This window comes from Dromiciops gliroides, chromosome 4 (assembly GCF_019393635.1).
Source record: "Dromiciops gliroides isolate mDroGli1 chromosome 4, mDroGli1.pri, whole genome shotgun sequence".
In the NCBI taxonomy this organism is placed as follows: Eukaryota; Metazoa; Chordata; class Mammalia; order Microbiotheria; family Microbiotheriidae; genus Dromiciops; species Dromiciops gliroides.
The window spans coordinates 198535304-198555961 of record NC_057864.1 but is presented as its reverse complement, the minus strand read 5'-3'; the positions used below and the strand labels follow the sequence as shown (position 1 = coordinate 198555961).

The window sequence follows — 20658 nt, the reverse complement described above, 5'->3', positions numbered from 1 at the left end:
TTTAAATTAAGGTATGTACCTTGTTTTTTTTTTTCTGATAAAAGTATTTTATTATTTTCCAGTTACATGTAGAGATAGTTTAACATTTGTTTATATAAGATTTCCAATTTCAAATTTTTCTTCCTCCCTCCCCCCCTCCCCTAGACAGCAGGTAATCTGATATAGGTTATATATATATATATATAATAACATTAAACATATTTCTGCATTAGTCTGTACCTTGTTTCTTTTAGACATAATACTATTGCACACTTGACAGACAACAGTATAGTAGGTAAACATTAACTTTGTATATAGTGGGAAACCAAAAAATTTGCGTGACTTGCTTGATTGTGGTATTCACTTTATTGCGATAGTCTGCAACCAAAACCACAATATCTCCCAGGTATGCCTGTAATAGAAAAACCACTGAAGGTGCTAAAAGATGCTCCCACACATCCCTTTTCCCACACAGCAGACAACTGTGTAGGGAGAAAAAATGAACTAATAGAACTGAATATAGTCTACAATATCAAATATGGTTGCTGTAATCAGTTGTTTTTTCTTACCTATTTTTGATAAAAGGGAAAGGACAACCTGGAGGGGCCTGTGAAATGACTCAGATGTAAAAACCAAAAGTATCAATAAAACACTTTAAAAAAAATTATATTAGGAGAAATTGTTATATTAAGCAGATGGATACATAGCAACAATGTTATAAATGGGGGGCTGACTGAAAAAAGTTACATAGTGGGGGTTTTAGAACATTAGAGTGGGCTCTAGCTATAATGTATTAATGACATTATGAAACAAAGTTATACAGGACCATTTCCCAACACAAACTATACTGAGGATCACAGTATTTCAATTGTCTTCTAGACCTCTACCTTTCTTAGCATTAACAATGCTCTGATGGGATTGGGAACATAACACACAAGTGAAGGGAATGCATTTGAGTTTTAAGTACAGGACTGACTCTGGTAATAAAAAAGTTTTAGAGCTAATACAAATTTGTCATGGACTCATTAGGAAACAAACTGTATTGATGTTTGTATCTTCTAAAATGCACAAAAGAAGTTCTCCACAGAATATATTTTCTTCAATGTGCTATTTTTTTTCAGAGAATTTTTAACAGGAATGGTGAAAGTTGAAACTAAGGGCTAAATAAAAGAAAAACCAAAAAATGCTTGATTTGTCTTTTTTTTTAAATCTCAAACAATAAAATAGCCCAAAAGACTAAACAGAAAGGGGATGGGAAATGGGGACCTAGATAATCATTCTCCAGAATATCTGTGAGCTAGCTTTATTAGTGATTTTAACCTAATTTGGGAACTACATCCATTGCATTTACAAAGCCCAATGAAGGATGAAACGAGAGCACAAAACACTATTTTCACATCAAGAGTTAGAGAAAGAATACATAATTAATAACAACTCAAGACATAGCACCAATCTGCAAAGAAAAGGACTAAGCAATTTATTCTAATATACCTTAATGTAAAGTTTATAGTATTCCTAGATAATTGCAGAAAATAAAACTTTTTACCTCTAAAGTTGAATGTTTATGTCTCTCTTGTAAAATAGTACAGTTTAGGCATTCAATAAATGCCTACTGAATTGAAAAATTAGACACTGAAAGTCATCCTGGTTGCCTGGTGATTTGTAAAAGCTTAGTCAGAAACACAGCTATAATCAGGATAATTAGCTATGAATCCACATGCATTTGTCTATTGCAAACCCTCTCAACTCACATGTTTATAAGTCAATGCCTTTATCTACCTCTGAAGCTCCCCAAAAGTCACCTGGCTGGCTTTAGGGCTGAGATTCTTGGAATAAAAAACAAATCTCAGTTAAAAAGTAAAAAACAAAACAAAACAAAAACCCTGACTTTTCCTTTAACTCCTTTCTGAAACAGTGTTAAATGCTTTCCTTTGAATGGGTTACTAATCCTCTGGAGGTAGAATGGCAAGACACACTACTAAATATATACACAATTTTGACTACTCAATAAATATCCAGATGAACATAGTTTAAAACTAAGTTAATCATACTACCTTATTCATGGTTTCTAAGATCAAAGCAATAATCCAAATGAATACAAGAATAACCCAAGCTTTGACTCTGAAAAAGTATTTTGTCAAGGAACTTAGATGCTGAATAGGCAGGGGTCAATTCTGAATTTTAACATTTTAATGTTCGAAAGTTAAGTAACAGAGACAAATGTATAAAAGAAACATAAAAACCTAGCTATGTTGTCATTCCAAGTCAGAAAGCATAAGGATACTCATCTATTTTACCTTTTGACAAAAAGTAAATTATAATATCACTGGAGAGTGTTACAATTAAAAACAACCAGGTTTAATCATCTATTTTTCTCCTGGAACTCCCGTTTCCATATAAAGTTATGTATGTTAACTATTTCATCTATGCTATTACATCAGAAAAGTTATAAGGAATAAGTATTAAGAATTAGAACAGAAATCCAAGAGTACCTTCTCTTCTGTGCTCCCTCAGTTCATGATACAAAGCCAGAGTACAAAGGTCTCAAATGTTTACTGATATTCCTTAACTCAGCTTTGGAGCTTCTTAAATATCATTATGAGACTGAGCAAAATGTGATAATCAGCTTTTTGCATTTAGTTATATTTGTTCATAAAAGATAATTATATGGCATTCTTTCACTAAAATTTATTGATAAAGTTTCATGGATTAAAGATTACTTAATTTTAACTGAAAAATACAATAAAATCTGAAAAACCTTCACTAATTTATGTCTGTCTTATAATTAGTCTTATATTAAAATCCAAACGATAGGTTCTGAAAAGTTATACCAGCAGAGCTCACATCCTAAGTTCTGGAAGATTCAGCATCCAAGCTTCAACTAAAGGAGGGATAACAGACTAGACATACTGTCCCTTAAGAAGGGCTCCTCGGGGTCAGCCAGGTGGCGCAGTGGATAGAGCACTGGCCCTGGAGGCAGGAGGACCTGAGTTCAAATCTGCCCTCAGACACGTAACACTTACTAGCTGTGTGACCCTGGTCAAGTCACTTAACCCCAATTGCCTCACACACACACACACAAAAGAATGGCTCCTCACCAGACTGACTGAAGAATAATTAATTTTTTGGCTACAACAATTCTGTAAAACTGTTTATCAAGTTGCAATCTGCAACCTGACAAAACCATGGATCTCTAAAGTATTTAAGTATAATAAGCATCTATTATTAGAAGAAACATTGCAATGGATGCATACTCTATCTGAAAACAGTAGATCCCAAATATTTATCACATTACATTCCTCCCTCAACATACACACATGACCCTTCCAGACAGTGATGTTGATATAAATGACATAAAAAGGACTTTTGAACATCAGAGTACATAGCTCAACTATAAGAGGTTGGTAGATATGTAAACAGAAGTCTGGGTTTTCTCTGGGCTCTTATAATCTAGTTGATGAGGGGAAAAAATTCCAGTCAAATAATTCGAAAGTACTTGCCAGCAACTGTAAAATTATCTAGCACAGAACTAACTAAACACAAGTGCTACAGCTACAGCATGTAAGGGAATCTGCAAAAGACTGCAGGGGTCCTCTAGTTTCACTAGCACAACCCCCCCCATCTCTCTAATATCCCCAATAGATGGTTATCTAGACTCTGTTTGAAGACCTCCATGCAAGGGGGTGAGGGGGAGTGAAGGGGAGAAGATTTTACTACCTCCCCCAAGGGAGCCCATTCCACTTTTGAAAAGCTCTAATTGTTAGGATGGTTTTTTCTAACATCAAGTCAGAATCTTCTTCTACACAACCACCTTACTGCTTCCAACTCTGCCCTCTGAGGCTAAGCAGAAAATCTAATCCCACTTCCACATGACAACTCAAACTAATTATTAGGTTATCATCTGAAACTCCCTTCTAAGTCTCAGAGGAAGGGAAAGAGATTTTAGTAGAGGAGAAAACAAGGAATAAAAAGACAGGAATGCCAACAGTGTTCAGGGGATCTAGGATCTAAGTGAAGAGCTTGTACCAAACAATCCACAGCCTACTTCTAGACTTTCAGGAACACTTGGGTAGTATGATCATTAGTTGACAAAGAACAAAAGAGAGTAACCTTTTTAGTTCCACATTCAACTTGTGGATTAAGAGGGGGAAAGCAAGTAGAAAGGTAGAGCCTTTGATGAAGAAAGAGAAGGAAATGCGCTGCATGTACTTGGGAAATAGACAGCCAACACCAATTACCTCAGGGGCAACATAGCAGCACCAGTGCCACCCTAATATAGAGTCATTTCTTTACACATAGGTCTTTAGCCACACTACACCCCTCCTCCCTTTCCCCAGTGCTGTGTAGGAACTGAAAGTACATTCTCAGCACCTGCTATTTGGAAACAATCTATTCAGCTGACAGGAAAAAATGAGCACAGTAAAAGGAAAACAAGTAATTTGAAATTAGAGAACCCAGACAAGGAACTTTCCTCCATACATAAGGATTCAATGTAGTCTTTCAGCTCCAGTATTTAATCAACATAGAAAAAAACCAAGAATTCATCTTCCATGAACAAAGAACTCCCACTACACAGTGTATATATGGGGACAAAGTACCTGAAACCTCAACAGTAGCACGTTCATATCAACCAATTTACTTTCATTTTAGTTTGTAATTCATCCTTGCAAACAGCTGAAATTAAAAGCCTTTGCTGAATTTCAAGAACAGTGACTATGAAAAATTCTGACCAGTCAAATCTTAGATCAAATTTTTGACTCTACATCTTTTATAAGCAAGTTATCATCAGCCCATACATCAGGTATATGTCATAAAGGAGTACTTATTTTTCACAAAGATATTCATTTGGAGATGTAATGGAAATGAACAAAGGAGTAATTTGTAACAACACCATTGGTTGAAATTAAGAAAAAAGCAGTCAAACGTCCCATCATTTTTTTCCTAAAGATGTCTCTTCTACCTCTATGCTTACTATCGCCAACCATCACAGTCCAGAATTTCACTCACCTGGTTACTACAACAATTTTGAAGCTAGCCTTCCTGATTATAGACTCCATCCCTCAGATCTAAATCCTGCTAATCTATACTAACCTTCCTTAATCACCAATTTTATCTATTAAGCAGTTTAAACTAAATGAGGGCAAGGAATAAGTTATCTCTCTTTTTTTTTTTTGCAGGGCAATGGGGGTTAAGTGACTTGCCCAGGGTCACACAGCTAGTATCAAGTATCTGAGGCCAGATTTGAACTCAGGTACTCCTGAATCCAGGGCTGGTGCTTTATCCACTGCACCACCTAGCTGCCCCGAGGAATAGGTTATCTCAAAACTTTGCATTTTCTCTAGAAGGAGGCAAAGGTATCTGGATATAACAATCGTTGACTGTTGAATTAATCACATTCCTTACTCCCGGCTCAAGAAATCCTTCAATCACTCCCTAGTCCTACATGTCCAATCTAACCTCTCCCTGTCTGATTTTCTAAGATCTTTATAAATCTGTCCTAATCTTTCAATTCAACTTTATTCCCACTACTCTCTAACATAAACCCTTAGATACAATCAGGCCAGTATCTTCACACTCTGCATATGCTCACATTCTTGCCAAGATTCCCCCACAGACATCCCTCAAGTGTCTTCCATCAAAGCCACTTCAAGTCCCAGCTCCTCCACAAAGAATTCACATATCTTTCCACCTCAGAGAGACCTCAAGTTTGTGCAGCTCCTCTTATAAGTCTTTACCAAACATTTCAGTATTTCATGTCATACCACCTCATACTATTCCTTGTTTCATGTTAGCTTTATGTCTTCCATGCCCAATGAGATGATAAACCCCATAAGGGGAGGGGGCTTATTTTTTTATATCTTTCATATTCGCAGTACCAAGGCACAGTACTTGACATATAGTAGGTGCTCAATAAATGTGTCATTGATTGAAACATTCTATACTTTTGAAGAAGCTATAGTGAGCCCATGAAATCCTAAATTTCATTTCTATCAACTTTATAGAGATTAGGTAAATTAGGGTGATGCTAGGCAGAATAGATTATACCTGACTGGTTCTCTGCTCCACAGTTCAGCTCAAAATTCTTAGTCCAAACAAATATGGGCCTAGTAGCCCACCTTCTTACCTACTATATGCAAGGCATTGCAAATGCAAAGATTTGGAAAAAACTATATATTCCTTACCTTCATGTAATTCATCTAACTGGAAGATAACTATAACACAAGTTAAAATGTGATGATTTGATAGCAGTGAAACAAAAATGGCATAAAGATTTTAGGATGTAAGAATCCCTTCTGGCTGGGAGTAGAGAGATTTACATATAAGAGATGAGAGGACTTAATAGATCAAGTAGTACACACAGGGAAGGATGTAAGCAAACTTATGATAACAGAAGAGGACAGAAAAGACTGAATAGTTCAGTTTAGTTAGAACACAGAATACATGAAGAGAGGTAGAGTAAAATAAAGCTGGAATGGTAGAGTAGATTCTGATTGTAAATTATCTGAATGTCAGTCTAAGTTTTAATTCACTCAAAATTCCTTTTTTTTTTTTTTGGCCAGGCAATTGGGGTTAAGTGACTTGCCCAGGGTCACACAGCTAGTAAGTGTTAAGTGTCTGAGGCCAGATTTGAACTCAGGTACTCCTGAATCCAGGGCTGGTGCTCTATCCACTGCGCCACCTAGCTGCCCCTCACTCAAAATTCTTGAAGATTTTTGAGCAGGAAAATGAACCAATCAGATTTGTGCATTAGAATTACTTTGGCAGCAGTGTGAAAGGCACATGATAAAAAGGAAAGACTGGAGGTAGGAATTAGAGGGTTAGAGGGTTACTTTATCTAGGCAGGAGATAAAGGGTTTAAATTTGGGTGGAGAGGAAGAGTATTGAGCAGAAGTACTGAGGAGACAAAAACAAGATGACTGAAAGGTTGGGGGGGGGGGGGCCGCGGAAGGGAATATCAAAAATGGCTTCGGTTTTAAACCTGAATGACTGGGGTATGATAGTACTAAAAGAAATAAGAAAATTAGAATGTAAAGGAAGCAAGTTTAAGGAAGCAGATTAATTTATCTTTGGACAAGCTGAGTGTGAAGTTTTATAATAGAATGGAAAAAATCCTAAATTTTGGAGTAAGAAGACAGATTCAAATCCTGCTTCCAAAAGATTCTATGCATCTTTGGGCAAGTTATTTCACTTCTCTGGTTCTCAGTTTCCTTATCTATAAAATAAAGGAGTGGAATGGATGGCCTAGGAGGTACCTTTTGGCTTTGAATTTAAAATCCTAGAAATGTCCCATAGGTAGGTGAAAACTATTTGCAACAAAAATGCAAATGAAAAGAATGACAATAATGACCATAACAAGAGAAACTGAATGCTATGGGATTATAATGACCAAGTATAGTCCTAAAGAAAAGAGTATACATCTTTCTCTTCTTTGTAAAGATGGAGGAATACAGAGGTGGAACACAGCTTGCACTGGGACTTGATTAAAGTACTGGTCAGTTTTGCTAAACTGATTTTTCTTTGATATAAGAAATAGTTCTCTGAGAAGAAAGGAGGGTTTTACTGGGAAATGAAGGTAATATAAAAACAAAAGATATCAATTAGAAGAAAAATCACAGTTATCCTGATATCAGATTCAAGAATAAGCTTATACACACAAAAACAAAAGAAATATATGTACATATGTATGTATAAGTAATGGGACTAAAGCTCAGTAGAGAAGTATAGAATTTAGTGACATCTGAAGCACAGAAACAGATTAGTGTGCCAAGGGGGAAAGGCAGAGGACCAAGTCTTGATGAATACTTACACTTTGGTTAGAAGGAAGATGACCCAATGAAAAAGACAGAGAAGGAGTAATCAAAGAGGAAGAGAACCCAAGAGAGTCACAGAAACTAAAGGGAGAAGAAATCATCAAGGAAAGAATGATTGAGAATTAAATGTCATTGAAAGGTCAAAGAAAATGAAGACAGGAAAAGGCTACTGGATTTAGCAAATAGGAGATTGGCAATAACTTTGTAAAGAATGGTTTAACAGGATGGAAGAATTTGAATCTAGAGTAGCTCCAGGAAGTCTAGCCCAACTCTATGTCATTCCTCAGCCCCTAGAAGAAAGAAACCATTTTTAGGTTGTTCTACATTTAGGTCGGCTCCAGGGACTATTTTAGTATATGAGCCATGGAGCTATCCAGAGTCCACCTTATGGAGGACTAGGGAAGGAAATACACATTTCTCCAGCTTTCTGGGGATCCTCCAGTCTAGGTTCATAACTTGCCTGAATAAGAACAATTTTCTTCATTCTTATATATCCTAAGTGGGGCCAGTATACACTGGCCTTTTGGAAGAGACAGGGAGCTGGTACATTTTTCCTCATAGACTCAAAGATAATCTAAACCCCTCAGACAGATGAAAACACTGAAACCCAGAAAGCTGAAATAATTTGACTAAGGTCACATAATTAGTCTGGTGAAAAAGCTGGGAATATATAACACAGGTCTTCCAGCTTTATCCACTGTACCACCTAGCTGACCTCAGTTACTTTTTAAAGAATTAAAAGGAAAACTATATGCTTTTTACTAACTGTACCCAAAGAAGAGAAAGAAATTTTCTTCTCCATTAAGCTGTTTTAGAAAGTGGGGGCAGGGGCAGCTAGGTGGCACGGTAGATAAAGCACTGGCCCTGGAGTCAGGAGTACCTGAGTTCAAATCCGGCCTCAGACACTTGCTGGCTGTGTGACCCTGGGCAAGTCACTTAACCCTCATTGCCCTGCAAAAAAAAGAAAAAAAAAAAAGAAAGAAAGCAGGGGCAGCTCAATGTTGCAATGGATAAAGTACTGGCCCTGGATTCAGGAGGACCTGAGTTCAAATCCAACTTCAGACACTTGACACTTACTAGCTGTGTGTGACCCTGGGCAATTCACTTAACCCTCATTGCCCTGGGGAAAAAGAAAAAGAAAAAAAAAGTTATGAACAGTTCCATAACCCTTTGGGCATAGTTCCAAATTGCTCTCCATAATGGTTGGATCAGTTCATAGCTCCACCAACAATGCTTTAGTGTTCCAATTTTTTCACAGCTTCTCCAACATTTATTATTTTCCTTTTTTGTCATATTAGCCAATCTGATGGGTGTGGTACCACTGCTAGGTCTGTATCCCAAAGAGAGTATAGAAGAGGGAAAAGGACCCACATGTACAAAAATATTTATAGCAGCTCTCTTTGTGGTGGCAAAGAATTGGAAATCAAGGGAATGCCCATCAACTGGGGAATGGTTGAACAAGTTGTGGTATATGAATGTAATGGAATACTATTGTGCTGTAAGAAACCATGAGCAGGAGGATTTCAGAGAAACCTGGAAGGACTTATATGAACTGATGCTGAATGAGAAGCAGAACCAGAAGAACTTTGTACACAGTAACAGCAACATCATGTGATGATCAACTGTCATAGACTTGGCTCTTCTCAGCAGTGCAATGATCCAAAACAATTTCAAAGAACTCATGATAGAAAATGTTCTCCACATCCAGAAAAAAGAACTGTGGATTCTGAATGCATATTGAACCATACTGTTTCTTTCTACTTTTGGGCTGTTTTTGTTTTCCTTCTTTTTTGAGGTTTTCCCCTTGTGCTCTGATTCTTCTTTCACAATATGACTAATGCAGAAATATGTTTAATAAGCAGAATCTAGACAGTAATCCAGAATGTCAGACCATCATGTTCAAGTCTTGAGAATAGGTTTTTGTTGCGAAATCAATTTGCATAAATAAAACCAAAGCCCCAAAGAGACTTTTGTCAAATCTAGAACGTTGGTTTTAAGAAGCTAATGGCACTGAGCTAACAAATTATCTCTTGAAATCAGTATTCATTTCATAAATGTTTGAAGTCAACCTGTTCTGCTATTTTCAGTGCCTTTAAAAAATTACTCTAAAAAGTAAAGTTTTATATTACTCTAAATTCTAGGATAAGTCCTATTTGTTGCAGAGCATGTAAATTATATGTCTTTAAGTATATATTCAAGGAATTCAATTTCACAAGAACTTACCAAAAAACCCCTGTTCTCAAAATTTTGTTTCTTCCTTTGGAAGCTCCTATAGAATTTGAAGCTAACTTTTTAAAAAAAAATAACAAAAAGGGGGCAGCTAGGTGGCGCAGTGGATAAAGCACCAGTCCTGGATTCAGGAGGACCTGAGTTCAAATCTGGGTTCAGACATTTAACACTTACTAGCTGTGTGACCCTGGGCAAGTCACTTAACCTTCATTGTCCTGCAAAAAAACAAAAAAAAACAAAAAACAAAAATGTGTTTTGAGGACCACCCCAAAGCTCAACCTTACATGGAGACTGAGGGAAACATTGGGGAAAATAGATCATTTTAACCATAATCACACAGGATTGAAAAAGTCACAAGCATTTTTACAACAGGCTGTGTTTCTGCATCATCACTTTCTTCCTCTTTAGAAAATTTCATGAGTTTCTTTCACTCACAGTAGAGAGAGGCAAGTTCCTAATAACATTCAAGCCACAAGACTATAGTTCAGATAAGCAGAAGTAAAAATTACATATAGTAAACTTAAAAAAAAAAAATCAAATGACCAAACACTAAACTTTAAAATCTCTCCATTAAAAGGTGAAACACTGTTCTATACACCCACAGCTGTAAAGTAAATTATATATCTAAAAGGGCAAAGCTGCTATAGTCAATTGTGTAAACAATATAATTAACATGTGCCAGGTGGAAAGAAAATCCTAGTGTAAATACTGGGGCTCAAAATGAGTTGCAAACGTGTAGAAGCTTATTTTTAAACTGTCAGCAAGTTTCTTTTCTGCAATTACAGTATATTATGGGGTAATTGCTTCCCAACTTTCTTTTAAGAAAATAAAAATCTGACTTCTGCAAGAGCAAGTTAAGTACCTATTATTTACCCCTCAAGATGACTATTCTCTTAAAGAGATGAAAATACACAGCCAATACTCTTTCATCAAGGTCTGGCATGTATTCTAACCATCATATAATCTGGGAACAAATAATTTCTCAAGTGGAAAGGCTCTCCTTGCTACTCTCAACTTCAGTACCATGGAAAAGCAAAATGTATGAATATCATGTAAGATGATAACTTGATGCTTTTGCAAAAATCAGTTTGATATCAATCCTTCAAATCTAGGCCACAAAAATCTCTTTCAAAGGCATTCTTGAAAAATGTTTCCACTTTGATCAATTCAATCAATTTATTCAATCACACTGCTTTGGTTTCACTTAGAGAAAGTGCTAATGTCAAATCCATGTATATCAACATAGGAAATATTTAGGATAAATGCTTGTCAATTGACTGAAGCAATTAAGGCAGTTCAAAAAAACAGCATATCATATCATCTTCAAAGTGATAATAAACATTTCATTCAGCAGTTTTCTCAATCTATCCAGATTAAATAAGAGAGTAAATATACTGTGAAAATGGAAAAACAAGCAATGTTTCTTTGGTTCTCCAGGTAAGAAAGGTTGGTGGGCTACAGAAGGGACTGACACTCAGTATCAACCCTTACCTTGAGGATGTCACCCCTTTTGAAGCTCAACTCATCATCTGCAGTGGCTTTGAAGTCGTATTTGGCAATGGCTTCCATGCTGAGAACTGCTAAATACTCAGCAACTTGGGGCAGGGGGGAATGGAGATGTCCCTGCTGCAGCAGCCCGACTCTCTGGGCTCAGACTCTCCTCCCTCCCTGAGATCTGATTCGTTGGAACTGCCTGTAGAGGAGATGTAAGATTCTGCCCTGAAAGGAGAAGGATAAAAGATAATAAGTGCGAGTTGAGAGTGGCCCCCATCAGTGGTAGCCCCAATCTAACAATACACCAAGCTATACTGAGCCTTTAAATCCCTTGGCTTGGCCCTCCAAACTAAAACTCCCATTCCCTCTCCTCTTCCTCTTTTTAGCCTCAACCCTAAGGCCCCAACTGACAATAAACTGGCCAGTGGCAAGCATCTGCTAAAGCTACTCCATTCCAGACTTGCTTCTTTTTAACTGGCTGGGTGAGTACAGAAACAGGAGCCTTGATCAAGCCTTCCTCCCTCCCCATCCCACTTCCCACCTAAAATTTAGGACATGGCAAGCATCCCATGAGAAGATACAGCAATTCCCAAGTTGAGTCTGTTCTCCAAAACCAGCTCTTCCTCCATTTCCCCCCCCATTGGAAAACCAGCTGAGACCTCATGAGAATCTAAGGTTGTCTGAGTGCCTTTTCTCAACACCCAAATCAAAAAATAAGTTTCAGACTTAGAATGCTTTTCTTACTCTACCTCCTACTCCCCAGAAGGAAGGGTCTAAGCCTATCTTCAAAGACTAGAAAGTGAAAAAAGAAGAATGAATAAGGAGTTTACCCTAAGTAAGTTTAAAAAGATACTTCAGAGATTGCTTTCCTGGTACCATTTCTTATCTATAGCCAGAACAACAGCCATCCTACTTGTCTCACTGCAGAGTCCCAAAGAATTATGGTCAAAACTCAAAGTTTCTTTGCCTGCAAAGACAGGCACCAGAGTATGCCTTCCTTAACAAAAAGAGATACTCACAGAGACTGGGATCCTTCTCTCAAAGGATTATCTGGTTTAAAGGTGAAAGGGACCTAAGAGAGGTTATTCCAAACCTCTTACTTTGGAGCTGATGAAGAAAGGTTAAGTGACTTGCATAATAGAGCAGGGATGGAATTCCAATCCAGGTCCTTTGACTCTGACTACCCTACTCTTTCCACTACATCAACTACAAAGTACCTCTTACTCCCATCTTGAGAAAACTAGCTAAGGATAAGCATCCTGAAAGAAAACAACATATTCCTTGGCAAGAATTAATCATGTTGGGGGCAGCTAGGTGGTACAGTGGATAAAGCACCAGCCCTGGATTCAGGAGGACCTGAGTTCAAATCTGACCTCAGACACTTGACACTTACTAGCTGTGTGACCCTGGGAAAGTCACTTAACCTAAACACCCTGGAAAACAACAAAAAAAAAGAAACAGGAAAAAAAGAAAAAAAAACAATCATGTCTAACTTACCTGATAGACTAAAATCCAAATTCAAGCCTAACTATTTAAGTAGATACTATGTATAGCATTCTGTGCTAAGTACTAGGGAAGACAAAAGTTAACTAAGACACAAAAGAAAAATTTCGTACTCCATGGAGTTTCCATTCTAGAAGATACACCATATATAATACCAAATACTACATAGGTGTCTCTTATGAGGGAAGTAAAGTAACTGAAGGTGGATGGAGAGAAGAAAAAAAGAAAACCAAGAAAGGCTTTATGGAAGAGGTACTGTCTGTGTTGGGAAGAAGATTAAAGTAGGGGAGAAGGCATTCTAGGAATAGGAAAAAAAAAAACAGCAAAAGCAAACACATGGGGGTAGAAAGAGCAGGATGAGATAAAGATTTTTGAAGGCATTTCTAAATAATACTATCCAACTTATGAAGTAGTTGAGAAGAGAGCAATTTGCAAACTCTAAAGCTATGCAAATGTTATTGAAGATCAGTGTGAACTTAAAAGACACCTGGAAGCTACTATAAGATGTTTAAAAGAGTAACATGATTGTAGGTACATAATTATCAGCAATAGGGTAAGTGAAAGTTAAAAAGGGAAAACCTATTTAGGCTACTACAATTGGGTTTATACAGAAATGGTGGCAGTGGGACTAGGTAGAAGGAGGTAAGAGATACCATCAAGTTAGAAAACAAGCCTTAGTGATGCTTTGGCCATTAAAGATGAGGAAGTGTAAGAAAGGTGAGGTTTCAAACCTGGAGTACTGGGTAAGTGGTGTTACCACTGACATTCAAAATGTATTTTCTTTGAAAATAGAAGGTTCCAGGCATCTGGAGGAATAAATGTGGGAGAAGGCCAAGCATCAGATCTTCACACAGGATTGTCCCAATAGAAAGAAGCTTCTTTTTCCAGAGGAAGGAATAAAATAGTATATGTGTATGTGTCTACATATGTATGTATATGTGTATGTATACATATGTGTATACATATATACATGTAGAGAATTTTATATATATATATATATATATATATATAGTTTTTTATATATTATATGGAGAGAGAGAGACACTATAATCAGTAGTTGGACAAGTGACAGTTCTTTGGCTACAGCAAGTATGGAAAGAACTTCAGAATATCAACTCTAAGGAAAAAGTAAATCTCAGCTAAGTTAATACGCCATAGCTACCAACTTACTTTTACACTGTAATTCTCATTCTTGCTCAGTCACTATGCTCATAACAAAGAAAAAAATAGTACTTGGCACTGCTACAATTATAGAATAGGGACAGATATTTATAGTGACACCTAGATCAGATAACAAGCACCCCTGAGAGCTCTTAGGAGGGGCACAGATGATTATTATTCTTTTGTTCTCCTACAAGTTAGCAATTAGAACATTATTCTGACTGACACAGTTACAATTGGCCTAGTCCTACCAATTGGGAATATTAACACAGGGTTAAGGTTGGGCCACGGATTTTACAAATGGAAGAAGTTATCAGGAAGGCCCAAGTCAGCTTGAAATAAAAATTTGGGGGTTCTAAAGACCTTTTGTTGCATGTAATAAAGAAATTGTTACAAAAGCAGGGGCATGACAAAGATGTGGAGTGTGGAGGGAGGAACTATTCTGAATTGAGATTAAAAAGCAAGAGTACTAACCACCAGAAAAAAGCTATTAGGAACATTTGCTCAATACAAAGCTTTTTTTAAACATGTCTCCAGGCTAAGGTCTTAAGGCCTAAGGAAACAGGCATTATTTTGGAGAAATCAGACAACCAATGATATAACTATGCGCATTGTAAACAGAGTAAAGGGCTTATCTACCTCTCCCAGACACCTGCCAATTCACTCCAATGACCTCAAGAATAATTTCCAACACTGAGTTGGAAGGGCAACCTCTAATTTAAGGCTACATTATACATGCCAAACTAACCTACCTTGATTGATTCATCAAAGAATGTTCCAGCTGGAAGGAACCTCAAAGAGTTAGCCTGATCTCTTCATTTTAGAAATGACAGACCCCAGATTAATAAAGTGATTTATCCAAAGCGATACTAGTTAGCAACCAAAGTAAGCCTGGAACCTGAGAGTCCAGACCTAACAAAGAGCCTGTATTTAACAAAGGACGTGCTATAATGTTATCCATATTTAAAGGTATTTCAAGACTCAAGACAACAATAATTGCTAACATTTATATGATGCTTTAAGGTTTGCAAAGCACTTTGTACAACATGAGATTGTTCTTACTGCTTTCTGACATTGATTTTAGTTCTGATTACCTAGTCTGAATTACCTGAAGGTTTTAGCAGACTCTAAAAGCCACAAATTAGACCAGCAATTGTTACTATGTAAAACATGGTTTGATTGATAGAAAAACAAGATACCAAACCCAATTAGCATTACTGTTGATGTGCCAAAAAACATTTACATGCCATATAAGAAATTTAGTGAAGTGTCCTGGGTGTGGTGCTCACAATGATAAGTTTAGTGGAGGTTATAAGAACATCCACGGTAAACAACATGATACCACATTTGTCTAAAGTAAGCCAATTTTCCTTGGCTAAAAAGATTCAAAAGGGTGTGTCCTTCTGAAGATGGGAAGGAAAATTCCACCCCCAATTAGGCAAAAAGAAAATTTTATATAACTAAATAAATGTAATCTGAAATTTAACACAGAATCTAAACAGACTTTAATGAGAAATGTTTTCCTAATTCTGTAATATCTGTAATAGCATCATCCCATTCTCCTGGGAAATGGATATAACACATAAGACTAACTTCTAAGCTCTTAACAATCACATTAAACATACCTCTGAAATTGACCTTTCCTATACCATAGTAAACAACAAAGCTTCGTTACTTTTATTTATGTACAACTACATGATTACAGAATTAAGGTTTTTGAAAGAAGTTCATACAATTTTTTTTGGCTGAATTTTTCCTTCTTTCACTTAATTTCCTTCTCTTGCAAATTCACAAGAAAGGACATCCCTGAAATTTACTGTACCATGACCACCTAACCAGGACCAATTCACTGTAAGTATCCTATAAGAGTCAACAAGTTCCTTATCCTTATCTGGGTGTTCCTGGTTCCTTGACAAAGCCTCATTGAAAACAAAAAATCCTAACAAGCAAAAAAAAAAAATAGTTAAGAAAACTAAGAAGCACTTTCAGTGGACTTTTTACAAAATATTTACCAAAAAAAAATACATTACTACAGTACCAGGGTCAAATAAATATTTAAATATACAAAAGTTAATCACATAATAATGAAAAATCACCAAGTAGGTTTCAAAATATTATTTTCAAATATAGAGGAACTGTAAATTCTAAATAACGAAGCTGGTTTGCACAGAAGAGTTTCTAATAACTTTATAATTTATGGCAGTACAATGTGGATGCCTTAACCACGTTTTAAAATTCCCACTCTTAATGCAGTATGAGTGTTACATGACCAAAAAAAACCCCCAAAAAACACGCACATCTTTGCATTAGTTGTCACAAATGAAAAGCACCAAAGTAGCTATAAGAAAATATGAGGAATCTCATGTAGCCTATGCAGAAGCCCATTCCTAGAAAACTATTGTGAATTAAGTAATGAGATCAAATTTGACCCAAGGGAAAATCAGACCTCTACTCTGAATTGTTTCATCTCTCCCAAGTTAATAGCTTTCTTCGAAGAAGCATTAGGTAAAAATTCTATTTCATAGATCAATTAGCATATTATTGGTTCTTTATTATCTAACATAGTGAAAAGAAACAATGAAAAGGACCTATAGGTACTCCTAACTAGAACTGGGATTAATTGTAAAACTAGTGGTGACCTATGGTGTAAGGGGAGGAAAGAGGCTGCAATGGATGCTTTAACGTTACTTTGAATAAATAAATCCCTTTTTATTGATGTCTTGTTTTTATATCACATTCATTTCCAAAAGTAGTTTCCTATTCTTCCTCTACCCTGAGTGCCATACATATATATACAATTTTGTCAAAAATCCATCCACAGGACCGTATATGCAATATTCCACACCCATAACCACTCCCACCTCAACCTCTCCCATGAAATGAAGGAGGTGAAATTCACATTTTTAAAAGAAGGACCTGTCTCCTAGGAAGGTAGGCATTTTGTAAATAAGTCAAAGATACATTTGTTACCAGAAGAATGGAGTGCGAACTAACCACAACCATGGAAGAAGTGAATGAGAATGATAGGACAAAGAATACTGAAGAAGACAGAGGAAGCGACTGAAAAATTGATACTTTATAATCCCTGAAATTAATTTAAACATAGTTGCAATTACTAAGCAAAAATACGTGTATTACAATGAAATCTTAAAGCCTCAGATGGATCACAATATACAATTTTTAGACCTTGACCAGAAACCACAAATGCTTTGTCCTGGTACTGTGATGTACAAATCATAAAATCTTAAGATTTGAACACTACAGCCCCAAAGAAAGCTGATTTTTCTCCAGAAAGTAGCTTCCTCATTTTTTTTACTCGTCTAGGACAAAACTAGGGGATTCTCAAGGACTAGACAAAGAAAATAATAATATGAACTGAGAGAGGGGACCTGATCATAGTAAACAAATGAATATAACAACCAAGGCGCACACTTTAATTGATTCACTGTTGGCCTAAGGAACTTATTTTCCGCTAAGGTTTTCATGTTGTAATACGTGAATTTACAATTGAAGTGGGCTCACAAGAACCTCAAGTCCTTTATTCAAGTCTTCATTTTTAAAAATTCACAGCTAAATCAGTCTAAATCCATATCACTCTCAGAAACCCCAGAATAATCTAATCCTTAATATAATGGTGTCCGACATAGGCAAAGAGAAAGGCCCCTACAGGGTACAGCAAACACAAAGGCCCATCCTAGAGTGAAAGAGATTAGAAGAAAATCAATACAAATGACATGAGAGAACTACACTTATGACCTACGGCAGTGTCAATTACTTAGGGATGAATTCAATCCTTTGAGTCCACTAAATCCCTAGAGAGGAGCCTGAGTCTCACGTGCATTTCTGGCAACCCTTCTCGTTGAATGAAAAAATATAGTGGAATGTATATAGCATCTGGCTAGGTCCTTCTCAAACTGAAAGACAGTTACTAGCTACACTGAATAGGTGGAAGAATAGGAACAACAAAGTTAAAATTTGGCCATTTTTCTAAAGAGGAAAAAAACCTGATGATGCACATAAACAAAAAGAAATCTGTTAATGATAAATGCCGATACCCATAGGTCACTGAATAGAAATGAGTTAAAGATTAGAAGATAACCAAAATTATTTACATGAATATGTGTAGGGAGGAATTCAGCCAGTGAAGGCTATGTTTGGAATGGTGGTACTCATCCATTCTTTTTAGTTTAAGACTAAATAGGACCTGAAACTAAGCTGATACATACTCTATAGTTTCTTCTTCAAAGTGAATTTCATGTTACTACCATATATGAAAATGCTCCGAATAATTTTCGAAACAGGCCGTGATTTAAATCAGTTTGATATTAAAAGCTTTCCAGATGAAATTTCTAGTGACTGATTTTACTGTCAGCAGTTGACAGAGAGGTGAATACCGAGGCTGTCATAGAAGGGGCATCCCCACCACCCCGGCAATCTCCTCTGAGTCCACGGCTTCCTGCACCAAGGCTGACTCAGAGAATTAACAGTCATTTGCCTCGGTAGTTATCAGAAGGCAGTAAAGAATTTCTGCATCTCCCTGGCCTTGGTCTGAACGCTCAAGCCAAAGACAGACACAAAATGAAATCAAGAATCCCCCAGCAGGGGAGCTCCACAGCCTCTTCTCTAGGGGGGTCCCAGAGTGGGAGAGGGAGGGTGTTGGAGGAGGGAATGTCCCCAAGGACTAGACAAGGGGTGGCTTTCAAAGAGGGGATCGCTCAGAATAGATCCCGGGGGGGAGGGGGGGAGCCGTCCCGCGGGGAGGTGTCAGTGCTGATAGGGACAGCTGCCTCCCGGGTCGGCCGCCTCCCACCCGGGGGTGAAATGAAGGAACTGAGGCACCGGCTCTTTCTACACCCACACAAGAGGTGCCACAGCCCCGCAGCCCGAGGCGGCCCTGAGGCTCAGGACCCGGCCTCCCCCTCAGGGCCGCCTCCCCGAGGAAAGGGAAGAAAAAGGAGTGGGGGGTGGGGAAAGAACCGGGCCCTGCCCTAGCCTCCCCTCCCGCCGCCCCGCACTCACAGTGGCGCCGAGCTCCCGCTCTCCGCCCCTTTGGCCCGTCCACCCGCAGCGAGCGGCTGCCGAGATCCCGCCGCTCCCCACAGAGCAGCGCCCGCCGCCGCCCGGTAGCCGCAGCACCAGAGCCTCCTCGCTTCCGCTCCTCTGCTATACTCCCGCGAGAACTTCCTCTCCTCCGTCGGCCCGGACAGGCCCCGCCCCCCCGGGAGACTTCCCTCTTCCTCTCCTTTTCCCCCTCCCCCCGCCACCCAGTGAAAGGGGCCCCAGAGCGCAAGCGTTCATTCCCGGGCCCTGCCCAGCAGGTGGGGAAACCTTCTCCGAGTCTCCCTATGCGCAGGCGCAGACGCCGGCGCTGGCCCCGTCCCGCCTCCGAGCAGGTGTCAAGGGGCAGGCGGGCAGGCATCAACCCTTCCCCCACCCCCTAAAGGAAGCCGTAACTGTTTTCAGAACCAGAGCAAAGACGCCACCTCCTGCCCTCAAGACTTCCCTCTCGCCTTGTTGAAGTGGTTGTAACTCTTTCCTGCCCTTGATCGTGTTTTACCCCTTTTCCAGACATCGCACCAAGACTTGAAAATATAAAAGATGAAAGAGAATATCATAAGGATGATAAGAGATAAGCCTGGAGAAAAAGGCTTCTCTGTTAAAAAAAAATGTTCATACTAGTATCATTCCTAATGGGCGGGGCGGGGGGAAAGAACCTGGAAAAAACCTATATGTCTAAAGATTTGGAATGACTGAATAAAATGTGATACATAAACGTAATGGAATAACAAACTTCATTGACATATACAAAGTATGCGAAGGAAAGTATCAATACACTGACGACTATGTAAAAGCTAACGTCTAAAATTACAGAAAAAAATTCAGAAGGATAAATGGAAACAAAAAGGATATAATTGTTATTCTATTGTTCGAGTACGCAACTTTTTAGATAAATTGTAAATAACTGGGTTTACAGTATTATTTCTATCACATCCTTTCTGGAGGATCTCCCAACTTGCATTAATACTTGAGATTGGATCCCCCAGATGATAGTTGGTACTCTCAAGTTATAGAGGACAGACTGTGCGTATCTACTCCTACATCCAGAATTCAAGACCTTCCAACTGGTATCCTTACCATGAACAATTAGTCAATAAATACAATTAGCCCTTACCGAAGGCATTTAACTAATAAAGCATAATCAAGCATAATCATTAATTTATTAAATGACTACTATGTGCCAGGCATTGTGCCAATGTCTGGGGATACAAAGAAAAGCAAAAAACCCCAAACAGTTCCTGCCTTAAAGAAGTTTACAATCTAATGTGGGAGACAACATGCAAATGACTACATATCAACAAGATATATACAGGATAGATTGGAGAAAATCAGAGGGAAGGCGTTATTAGTATTAAGGGGGGTCAGGAAAGGCTTCTGGCAGAACATGGAATTTTGGCTGAGTTTTGTAGGAAGCCAAGAGGCC

The 20658-nt window shown here is 38.0% G+C and overlaps 1 protein-coding gene across 2 annotated transcripts in view; it reads right to left on the bottom strand.

Annotated features, from left to right (window-relative positions):
- Positions 1–19602, bottom strand: part of GRB2 (growth factor receptor bound protein 2) — a 117665-nt gene extending 98063 nt beyond the window's left edge. The window contains exons 1-2 of one of the 2 annotated variants that reach the window (XR_006356351.1): positions 19197–19602; positions 11511–11738 (exon numbers count right to left, since the gene is read on the bottom strand). Coding sequence is in view for 1 of the 2 variants with exons in the window: in XM_044002641.1 (XP_043858576.1) it covers positions 11511–11588 (78 nt within the window). In the remaining variant the exon portion in view is untranslated. The remainder of the gene's footprint in view (positions 1–11510; positions 11739–19196) is intronic. The other variant, XM_044002641.1, reaches the window with a different exon arrangement.
- Between the last annotated feature and the right edge of the window lie 1056 nt (positions 19603–20658).